Below are 12,076 nucleotides of genomic sequence, written 5' to 3'. Positions count from 1 at the left end.
TAGCACTTCCACCCTACTAGTTACCTTACCCATTCTACGCCTTATGATGAATTCTATTATTTGGTGGTCACTGTCCCCCAGGTGACCACTGATCTGTAGGTCCCCTACCATGTCATCCCCTGTTGCCAATACCAGGTCCAGTAAGGCATTCCCCCTAGTGGGACCATGTACCTCCTGCATCAGATGGAAGTCCTGTACACAGGATAGGAACCTGCATGAACAGTGGGAATTTGCTGTCTGCATCTCCCAGCAGATTTCAGGGTAGTTTAGGTCCCCCGTGACTACCGCCTCCCTAGTCTGTATGGTCTCTGAGAGCTGCCTCAGGAGTTCCAAGTCTAGTTCTTCCCCTTGGTGTGGGGGTCTGTAGCAGACCCCTACCACCAAATCCCTTTCCGCTTGACCTCCATGTATCCCAAACCACAATCCTTCTACTTTCTCCTCCTCCAATACCATTTTGATAAGGGTTGATGTATAACGCTCCTTGACAAAGCGCAACCCCTCCCTCTCTCCTCCCCACTCTATCCTTTCTGTACAGCTTATAGCCCTCAATGTGTACTGCCCAGTCATGGGTGGAGTCCCACCAGGTTTCAGTTAACCCCACTAAGTCGTAAGTGTTTTCTGCAAGCAGGAGCACTAGTTCATCCTGCTTGTTCCCCATGCTCCTAGCATTGGTGTACAGGCACTTGAGCCCTGTGACTGGCGCCTTTGTTGCCCCCCGGCTCTGATGCCCAATGGGCCCCTTATTGCTTACCTATTGCTTACCTGTGGTATACTGCTGGACGTCCCATGGATTGCAGGTTCCTGATATTCTCCTTCTTCTGCCTCCCCGTCCCCCGTCTGAGCTAGTTTAAAACCCGATGTAGGAGATCAGCCAACCTGTTGGAGAAAAGACTTTTACCTTTCATTGAAAGGTGAAGTCCATCGCGCCCCAGGAAGTCCCTTGCCAGGAAGTGTGGGTTGTGGTCCAGGAAGCCAAATCCTGCACGATGGCACCAACTCCTGAGCCGCAGGTTGACCTCTCTGATGCAGGCGCTGTGATGCCTACTGCGACCTCTGACCGGGAGGATGGACAAGAAGACCACCTGTGTCCCCGTCTTCCTAAGCCTGGCCCCCAGAACCCTGTAGCCACCCATGACATGGTCAGAACTACTCCTGGCCGCATCATTGGTTCCCACATGGATGAGGACCATGGGATAGTAGTCCTAGGGCTGGATCAGGCCAGGAATCCTTGTTGTGACATCCTGGATCTTGGTCCCTGGCAGCCAACACACCTCACACACCATGGGATCTGGGTGGCAGATGTTTCCCTCTGCTCCTCTCAGTAGGGAGTCTCCCACTATGACGACAGGTCTCCTTTTCCTCCGGTAACTTGTCTGGCCATCAGCTTGCTCGGGGATGGGTTGGGGCTCCTCCCATGCTGTCTCCTCCACCACACTCTCCTCCAGTGCAGCCAGGGCTTCATATCTGTTCCATATCTGCCAGTCCCCAACTGCACCAGTGGATCCATTTCTGTGGTGAGCAGCCTGGCCCTGGAGGTGACTGGCATCCATCCTTCCGTATCAGCTTTGGGGCTTCTGCAGTCCGCTCTGCCTGGTGTCTGGCTCCTTTATACCACCTGTATCTGTCTTGTCTAGTTCATTATTAAAGCTGGAAAAGGGCCTGACCAAATGGGTGCTATTATGGAGCTTGTAATTGCTGAACTAATACAAAGAGCAAGTTCCCAGCACATCAGGGAGGAGGCACAAGACATAAGGGAGCTAATCTTACTGGGTGAAAACAGATTTCCTGTCCAAGCTAATCAGGCCCTGCTGATCATGGCCTACCACACAAGATGGGATTTGTGAAGTAGTTTGCCTAAGTTTGGACCTGGATTCTGTGGGCAAAGTTCTCTCCATCTCCAGGGAGCAACAGAGCTGCTAGACTGTTCAGAGATGCAAAAACTGATCCATTTTCACCTCATAAGTCAAGGCAAATGTTGTTGCAGGCATGTTGACTTAGGTGTGAAACATGATGTTTCCTGATAGCGAACACTGATTTTCACTGGGAAATCATGAGAGCAGGAAGGGGCCTGAAAAATCAGGAAATTACAGGAATGTGGTGGAACTTGACAAGAAAAATAAACCAACATATTTGGGGGGAAGTGTTGTCTACATTTGCCCTGAAAACTATGCCTTACAGTGGCTATTATGAAACAGTGTCAGCGGTAGGAGTTTTTATTCCTCTTTCTACAGTTTACAGCATTTTTTGCCTCTGATAAGTCTGTGCAGGCCCTTCTATTATGTCCAGAATGAGAAGAAATAGACCCTAAATTCTCCCTAGTGTGACAACAATACAGGCCCCTAGGTTAGGGGCACATCATCTCATATTAAGGAGCTGGAATCGGTGTCCTGGCATTAGGGATTTGCCAGCAGAAAGGCTCTGCCACCTGCAGTGCTTGCCCATAGTTTGCAGATAAGTTTATGTTCATCGTGTCTCGGACGGCCAGAGCCGACTCGAGGTGATTTAGAAATTACTTGGTCGCTGGGCGGGCTGGTGAATGGAGAGGCAGACAACGCGTATTGGTTGCAAAGAGCTTTACTTACGCCGCTTGTAGCCACGACGCAGGTGGTTCGGTCGCTTAAACAACTCCGAGAGTTGCTCCAGCTGGCAAGGCTCAGGCCAGTGAATCCGTCCACAAATTAAGCCGGCAGGGAAAGGGTACGTCGAAGGATTGAGCTCGGCGACGGGGAGAAGAATCGATAGGTGATCAGTCTATCGATTAGTTTAGCCGCAAGTCAGATCTCTTTAGAGGCACTCTGCAGCGTGCTCAAAGTTCTCCGACTTGGGCGGAAGTCGCACGAAATTTTAAACGGCTAGCAAGCCAATTACTAGCCACCACGTAGGAATAATTTAGAACTGGCCAATAACGGGACACAAATTTGCATTCAAATGGTGGGAACTCTCTTGCACCGGGGTTTTCTCTTGCAGCAGAAAAACCTTTGCTGTGCAAGAGGCTCTCATGTGGCGGGAAAATTCCATCGTGCCGAGGCACCAAAATCATTGGGTTGTGACACATTGTAAAAGTTTGAAGCCAAGTCCAGCCCTGGCACAAGCCTGGGGACTTCAGTGCAGAGCTGTTTAGCTGAGTGAGTATAACGAGAAGTAAAATCATGTCAATGCTGTAACAGAAGACAACAAGTCCTTTACAAGACTAGGGATGAGCGCTTCTACTTCACATGTGTCTCCTGCTGAGACTTGTTTCAAAGATAAGAGGACCACAGAAACATGCAGTTATTTAAGAATACACTGTCAGGCTGCAGGCAGGCACATGCTAACAAGCTAACATACCTACAGTTTCCAGTATGCCCAGCTTCTACCATCAGGGACATTGCACGCTAATTTGATGATGGCGCTTACAGCCAGTAGGTAGCTCAGAATGATATGACAGCAGACTACAGCACCCAGCATACACTTGGTTCTGTAGCACTGTGATGTTACACAGTGGAATGTGTTGCCTACCTGAGCTTCAGCTCCCAGAACCTTTAGTTTTGCACCTCCAGAGCACAGACAGCATGTTTGCAAGCATTACAGCAGTAGATATTAATGTCCTGAGTGTTATAATTACTGGAGTGTGAGCACTCAGACCAAAATCTTCCCCCACATCCAGGCAGTCATTAACAGGACTGTGTAGGCTGAAACACAGTGAAACATTTCTGAGGTTTGTAATGCAAAAGAGGCTATATGTAAAGGAGAGTCGATACGTAGGCTCCAAGTGATTACCATCAGGAATCCCAGATAAAGTCCAGGAGCTGAGGCAGGACAGGGAATACTACCTTAAGTAGCTGGATTCCTAGAAAGACAGAGGCTCAAGACAGCTGCTTCTCAGGGACAGTGCAGCAGTATTTTACCTGAGTTCTCTGCAAGAGGGTGTGATCCGTCTGCTTTTTGTGATCACCTTGTCCAAGGAAAAAAGGACTTGCACACACTTTTTAAACAACTAACTTGCAGTAAGAAAACATATGGGGTCAAATCCTGGCACCAGTGAAGTCAACAGGAATTTTTTTAATTTCAATGGAACTAAGATTCTATCTGGCATCCTGATTCCATTGCCAGTTTCTCCTCCAAACAGGAAAGTGAAAGTTCCTGAAACAATCACTTCTTGGTGAAGGGGAACACAATTAATCCCCGCCCCCCCCAGGGGAATATAAGAGCCTGTTTATACCATGTCCTCTGAGAGCCACTTAGGTGAATCCTACTATTTACTACCCCTCACTCACACACCCCCCAAAATATGGCAGTGAAGGTGTTCTGGGGATAACCACTGCAGTCAAGTTCAAGTATATGGGAACTGGAGTTCTCACATAGGGCTGTTGGTAAGGGGAGGGGGAGGAAGGGGAGGAGGATACCCCCAGAGCAGCTTTACTGGCACAGTTCTGGGTTCAGCACATGCAAATGGGAGTGGGTAAGCAGGGAATGCTGAGGACATTGTGTAGACACACTCCAAATGTGGGGGTAGCAGCAGCCTGCCACCGGAGGTGGTTCAAGCGCCTACATTGAACACCTTCAAGAGCAAACTGGATGCTTATCTTGCTGGGATCCTATGACCCCAGCTGACTTCCTGCCCTTTGGGCAGGGGGCTGGACTCGATGATCTTCCGAGGTCCCTTCCAACCCTAATGTCTATGAAATCTATGAAATCTATAAATGAGCCCTGCTAACACTGCAATTTACCCCCTGTAAAATAAATTCAGACAGTTTGGCCTTACCACAGCTTTCTTTCTTTAAATTACGTTAGTATAGTATAGCCCTTTCTGGCCTGTCTAGTCATGGTTAGACAGAAGAGACAGACAGTCAATGTTGTCCTGCACGTAAAGTAACAGGTCCTGTCAGCCCAAAGCACGCTTGTTTTAACCACTATACTGTAGATGTCATCCTAGACTTTGATATCCCAAGCAAAATTTAAGCTGCCACTGTAACCAGGCAGAGAGAGAACAGAGTATCTTAGAAACACACCCAGAAACTTTGCTCCTCGGGTGGAAGCTGATGGACAAGGTACTAATACAGCACAACACTACAGAATATTTTTCCCTATTGAGGAAGATGCTTTTGAAAGACTAAACCACAGATTAAGCCTGGGAATAGGTTGCTGTTACCTCACCTACATTTATCATAAGTCTTTACTTTCAGAAGTAATGTCAATAACCTACACTGAACCAGAAAAACATTCTATTCACAGAAGCATAAGGCTTGGTATAACTTCTTCATTTCGGTTTTAGTATTTTAAACATATGTGATCATACAGTGGAAAATATATATTTACATAATATAAGTGTGTATTACAAAAGCAGTTACCAAAAATACATTAAATAAGCATCTGGCTGATGGTTCAATTTCTCTCTCTCTCTCTCTCTCTGTTGCTTATTAGCTCCTGGGATGCTGGTCCTCTAAAGAGCATCCTCCTGATCAGCCCATTAGGGAAAGCAAAGTGAACAAGTGAGACCTTTGTCTACATCAAAGTTATTGCACCCCCACCTACGCATAAGAGGGGCTCAGGTGTCTCCACTAACTCCTACATATAAGACATTCAGTTGATGAGCTCCTGCTATCTATTAATGCAAGGAGGAGGCAAGAAGGTAAGATGAGCACATACTCCTTGCAGAAGTTGGACAGAAATGTTAGCAGCAGCAGAGGTCACTCATGTTCTGACTGATCTGATTCTTAGGCCATGGATTAAGGCAGTAGGGTAGATTGTAAGAGCTACAAGAGTCACCTGATTTGGAACTGTTTTAGAGAGCGCTCACACAAGGCAGCAACAGCAACACTTCTATGACACTGAGAAGTCTCATGCAACGCAAGGCAGATAGTAATTTGTTCTTGAAACACAGAAACCAGCAAATGCCATGTCTGCACCCTGCAGAACAGAGCAGGGGCTGACATCTACAGATTCTCACTTCTTCCCATCAGATTTGGCTCCTTCCTCATCCTCCACAGGTGTGTCTAATCCATCAAAGATGTCATCTGGAACCTCCTGTTTCATCTTGTTTTCCAAAACAGAGATGCGCTGTTTGAGCTTCATCTGAGCAGTATTATACTCGGACAACACTCGAGAAAAACGGGTGTTCAGTGTCTCCAGGTTGGACTCCAGCCGATCCAGCTTTTCCTCCACTTCCTTCCCTTCCAGGCTTGCCTCAGCTTCTGACTCATCCAGCAGCCCTTCTTTCATCAGGATCTCCCGGCCACGCTCCTCCAGCACCTTCTTAGCATCAGGATATTCAGTGACTGCTTCCATTAGGTCTTCCTTAGACAGGCAGAAGAGATCAGAATAGCCAAGACTTCGGATGTTGGCTGTGCGTCTGTTGCCCATTTTGCTCCCTTTAATGTTGAGAATGCTGATCTCACCAAAGCAGAGTCCTGAGGTCAGTAAGGCATATTGAGTCACTCCATCATCTGCCACCACAGCCAGTTTCCCTTCCTTGATGATGTACATCTCCTTGCCAATGTCCCCCTTTCGGCAAACATAATCCCCCGGGCTGAACACCTGAGGCCGAAGTTTCAGCACCAACTCTACCAGCAAGCCTGATTCACAGTCCTGGAAGATCCTCACCTTCTTCAGTGTCTCCAAATGCACATTGATGGCAATCTCTGCCCGCAGTTTGTCAGGGAGGTTCTTGAGGACCTCACGTTCATCTACTGCCTTCTTGTTGGTCCATAGGTAATCAAACCACTTGATGACCTTGGCCTCCATTTCCTTGCTGACCTTGCGGAACTGCATATAGTGCTTGATGGCATCAATTTTCGCCTGGAACTCTGCCCTGGTAGCATTCATATTGGATATCATGGAGCCCACATTCCCGACAATGGTGGCAAAAATGAGGACACCAATGAGGAAATCAACAATGACAAAGAGGTACTCCTCATCGGTCACTGGAGGAGGAGTTTCTCCAATAGTAGTCAGAGTCAGAGTGGACCAGTAGAGGCAATAGACATACTCCCGGCTGAGGTACCCGTACTCAGGGTCTGTGATGTTGGGGTACACCCAGGTGTCTGTCCCAAAGCCAATGGACTTAGAGATGGCATAGTAAATGCAGGCATTCCAGTGGATGATGACCAGGATGTACAGCACCAGGTTGCTAATCCTGAAGATGTTCGGGTAGCTAGTCCTGGTCTCAGTCCGATCAAAGAATTCAAACATGCGGGAGAAGTGGAGTAGCCTGTTGAAGCGCAGCTCAGGCCGATGGATTCCCACTGCAAAGTACACCAGGTCTGTAGGCAAGACAGAGAGGATGTCCAGCTTGAACTGCAAAGTTTGGACATACTTATCCCACAGCTTCTTAAGGTCCCTGACCAGCAAGCCCTGTTCCAGGAAACCTAACAGAAACGCAAAGGGTAGAATTAGCTTGGTTCAGTTACATTTGTTCATTTGTTCTCCTGCCTTTGACCAATGCTATATATATATATATATATATGTTAAGAAGACACTGAAGTTTCCATCCTCCACAGAACCTGAATTAATACAGCACAGAATATTTACACAGCAGCCTGCTACATCCTAAGAATATTAAATTCTACTATTTTTCCATTCAGATTGTTCATTAACTTCACAGATACCACATCAGAGATACAGACCTTAAACCATGCCAGAATACTAATGGTAATGTGGGTAATTTTGTACAATTACTCAAAGGTGAAGCTAAAATCTGGGATGATTAATCTTTCATTCTGAAACTTACTCTAGTTCTCAGAGCTTTTAATTAAATTCTTTCTCTGGGGGCTAGTCCCTGTCAGCTAGCTCCAAGGCATCACTGAAGGCCCTCCTTCTAGAACAGCCACAGAGCAAGCTCCCCCCTGACAGGTCGAATCAGATCTTATGTGACGATATCGAAGAAAATCCTTCTTGGTCTTTGTCTCTTCAGCTCACCTGTGCGTGACCGGATTATAATATCAGCAATGTAGATGCAGTCCGAGATATAATCCAGCACAAGCCAGAGGATGAAGTAGCCCCTCTGGAGATCACTAAAGCAGGCTCTGCAGGAGAACCACATGATAGAGGTCAGAAAGAGAGAGAGTATTATCCAGTTACCAAAGTCAGCGCACCCATTTCGCCCTCCCCCCCAAGTCCTACCTCCTAATGGGGTGGTTCCAGGGCTGCTGTACAAAGCAGTGCCCATAGCAGGCACAACTGACTTTTGACAATTGCTAACCATCCCCTTTCCCTTTGGAAATTAAATCTATCACCTTTTAGAACATCTGCCCTCCATTGATCTAGGTAATGATGTTCCTGAAACTGCCTCTCAAATGGGGGTCCCTATCCTACAGTCTAATCTGTCTCTACAACCCTCCAAATTCCATTCTCACAAGTTCCACCCATGTGTGTCAAAACACAATGGAATTGGGTTCCCCTTTCCACTGCCATGACACCAATGAAACTGGGACTTTGTTTTTATTAGCCTAAAAAAAGCAGCATGCCCAAGACTGATCCCAGCTGCCCAAGACTGGTCCCAAAGAAAGCACCCAATGAGACAGAAGGATTACAGAATAGCATGACCTTGGAAGGCCTCCTGCTTACCTTGCCACAAGCAAGCACCAGTTATAAAGGACGGGTAGTGCAATGACAGGCAGCCAGCGGTAATACCAGTCCCCAGAAGGATCCACCACAAACACCATCCATTTCTTCCTGAAAATAGAACCAGAGAGAACCAGGACCTAGAAGACTGCACACTGATAATGGAGCAAAGACCCTTAACTACAACTCTGTTTAATCATTATAATAATGAGTGCTGAGTGCCTTCCATCTAAGGAATGCTAAGTACTTGATGAAGTTCATCAATTAAACTCCTTTTCACCCAGTTCCCTCTTGATGTAGGTAAAGCACCTATGCACTATGTTAACTGATGGGGAACATGAAAGAGGTCACAAGGACTTCGCTGCAAGTCAGTGACAGTCAGGAACAGAATATGGCTCTCTTGGTTCCCAGGCTCCTACTCAAATCACTAAAAAAGGCCCTCTGATAGACAATGCAGACATGGTACATGATAGATGTAGCTCTGAGGTAGCTCACAACTAACAGTAATCAGGGCAGGAAGTGCAATAGATCTCTGTACTGCTGGGGGAAGCACATGGTGCTGCCATGGGGAAGGGTGCAGTCTGCTTGCTGAGTGGCTGGGTCCAGCTCTTACACGGTTTCCATGCATTTGATCCTATTTTGGGGCATTAAGGCAAATCCTGGATTTGCCCTAATGGTCACGTTCAAAAACTCCCCACACCTTAGACTGCAGAGCTTGCTCCCAGAGATGGAACACACTCATTTGCCAGCTCTTATTAAAATGCCATGCCCCTCCCTCATCAGTGCTGCTTCTCCTGCCTCCATAACTGCAGTTTTTAACTTTGGTTTACTTCTTTGGTATGGCATGGTTGTCACCAGCAGGGATGCTGCAACTTCTGGGATCAGTGCATTTAGCAGAGCTGTCAGACAAGGCTCCTACATGGCCACACACAGTGGTCCTTCAGTAGTACTAATCAAAGATGAGCAGGGTTCAAAATAGCTTGCATTATTCTCAGAGAAGTAGTCTGTCTCCTATCACTGCTTATACAGCACCTAAAACAGAGGAACTTTCATTTCAAGTCCAGATCCAAACCAACGGTTCTCAACTTTTTTAGATTAGAGGCACCCCTCATTAAACTTAAGGCACCACTGGAAATTGCTAGCTCTTAGCTTTTACTTGTTTTCGGACTATAGAAAAAATTAGTAGAGCAATTCCTCTGTGGCAAAGAACTCAGAAAACCCACAGGAGGTCAGAATGTTTGAGACACTACAGATTCCTTTTTGAAATCTCTAGATTTATCCTGTGAAACATGTTTTCACACCTAACAGTGCTAACATTGTGTGGCACTCTGTGACACCTTTGAAAGGATTTCAAAACACCCCAGGCTGCTATGGCACCCTGGTTGAGAATTACTGCTCCAGTCACTGTAGTAATACAAATACTACTAAATGCTGTTTTTAAATGTATACAGCAGAGGGCATCAGTGTTATCACAGAATCAGACCATGGAGTTGCTCTCTGTGATATAAGGACACAAACACATTGGAAGCTGGAAGCAGGGTTAAAGATGAAATGAAGGAATAAAGTCAGCTGTCTGTTTTTGCATGGTGCTATCTTTAAGCCTGGTCCTGAAAGCCCCCTCTGCACAAATCTCCCCTATACACTGAGGATTTCAAGCACAGAAGTCTGGCATGGCATTGCACCTGGAGTTACAATGACATGGAACTTTCACATGCATCTAAGATGTGAGAGGGTTTACTCCAATCAGACCCAAACAAATCTCAGTGTTAGTCATCATCCTAACCAACCTAGCCATTGGGTAGGACTGTCACCCGTCCTGCATTGTTCAGGATAGCCCTGAATTTACAGTCCTTTGCCTGGATAACCTGCATACGATCTTCAAAATAACCCCAGGCTGGCAAACACTGAACAACCACTACGTTTGCCTTCACATCCTGTAACATGTTGATGTTTAACTTCATTGAGGCATGACCTAAAGCAGCAGACAAATATTATCCTGGAGACCAAACCTCAGAAAATTAGCAGCTTCCTATTAAAAGCTCACTGAGGCTGCAAAACCATACTAACCCAGTTCAGCATATATACTTCTATTCCATCTCCCTCTGCTCATTCAGAGTCTACTGCCTCTGATAATTAACAAGCTATCCTTAACCTCACAGGGCAGAACATTTTCTTCTCTGGCTGTTAAAGCCTCAGATACAAGCCTCTGATAATTTTCCCCCTATAGAAGACAGTCCTTTCTTGGTGTTGTAATTACCATGTACAATGGTGGGGGCCAGACTAGTCAATGAGCTCTGCCCTTTAATTATAGAGAGGAAGAAGAGCAAGGTTATTGTTTTTCACTGTGTCCAAGTGCAGTGGAGATGAAAGGACTGGATATGAAAGGACTTTTCAAAGAACAACCATCACAACGTATGCTCTAGCAGAAGGCTCAGCAGCGAATGAAATCCCTTCCTCTCCCACAGATGATGAAATCAGACAGGCAAATACAGCATCAGATGGGTAACTAAGTCCTGCAAACCCCTTGGGAATCCCTTCTAGATGTAATTATTCCTGGTCAGAGCTTGGCCTAATAGCTGCAGTGTGATCCTGGCTGTTGACTTGAATCCATTTCAGACACTCTACAGACTCCCTATCTGAGTCGGGACCAAACTCATGCACTCCAAACCAGGGGTTTCCTACCTGGGGCTCTCATTCATATTCATAAACAGGTGTCAAGAGGTCACAACCACCTTTTTTAGCCTACTAATGGGAAAGGGTCCTGGCCTTATTGGAGGGAAGTCCTGGTAGGGGAAGGATGGAGAAGGGGTCATTATACAATAAAAGGCTGAAAAATTACTGTTCTAGGCCACAGCTTCTTCATGTAAAAAATGGGGGAAACACAGCTTACCCTTTAAAGTTCTTCCTCATCCCTGCACCAAAGGCACTGTGCCCATGCCCAGCACCATCGGCATGGCACAGAAAGGTTGTAATTGAAAGGGTCTAGAACAGAACCATGGTGCAAGGGTTCCTTTTGGCTTGACAGTGGGTACAGGTACACACTGGTACAGAAATCTGTATATACACTCGGAAGCAGCTGGCAGTCACTAAGACCCTTGGCCCCAATTATTCAAAAATGGTGTTAACCTACTGGGTATGATCCCCTAGCACAGCATAGCACAGAAGGTGACTCCAGTCACCACGCTAAACCATCAAGACCATGCCACCCCCTTTTTAGTGCCAGGACAGAGAGTCCTCTCCCTGATGGCCCTTGGTGTGACAGCAAGAAGCACATCAGGCGGGTGAGGAGTCCTGCAACACACACAAAACATTTGGCCTCCAACTGAGAAAGGCAAAGGGTTATGAAAATGAAACCATACTTCTTGCTTTTGCTGCCTTCACCATGTTTGTCCCCTTGCTCGTTACCATCCTCTGTATGCAGTTCTGGCCCATGGAATCGCTCAAGGAAGGAGTCTGGCCTTTGCTGCTCTTCCCGCAAGCTTTTGTTTGCCCAGTCTCTCAGAATCACCACTAGCCGGACTATCCTGAGAAGGGA

General features: G+C 46.6%; 1 protein-coding gene across 2 annotated transcripts in view; it reads right to left on the bottom strand.

Annotated features, from left to right (window-relative positions):
- Positions 1-5,130: 5,130 nt before the first annotated feature.
- The window catches only part of CNGA2 (cyclic nucleotide gated channel alpha 2), a 32,159-nt gene continuing 25,213 nt past the window's right edge, over positions 5,131-12,076 (bottom strand). For both annotated transcript variants that reach the window (XM_025194439.1, XM_006037973.3), the window contains exons 4-7: positions 11,901-12,065; positions 8,545-8,652; positions 7,897-8,003; positions 5,131-7,346 (exon numbers count right to left, since the gene is read on the bottom strand). In XM_025194439.1, the coding sequence (XP_025050224.1) occupies positions 5,926-7,346; positions 7,897-8,003; positions 8,545-8,652; positions 11,901-12,065 (1,801 nt within the window). In that variant the 3' untranslated portion in view covers positions 5,131-5,925. The remainder of the gene's footprint in view (positions 7,347-7,896; positions 8,004-8,544; positions 8,653-11,900; positions 12,066-12,076) is intronic.

Source organism: Alligator sinensis, unplaced genomic scaffold (assembly GCF_000455745.1).
Source record: "Alligator sinensis unplaced genomic scaffold, ASM45574v1 scaffold1027_1, whole genome shotgun sequence".
In the NCBI taxonomy this organism is placed as follows: Eukaryota; Metazoa; Chordata; order Crocodylia; family Alligatoridae; genus Alligator; species Alligator sinensis.
Note: the sequence above shows the minus strand (reverse complement) of the source record. Positions and strands in the feature narration are given on the sequence as shown.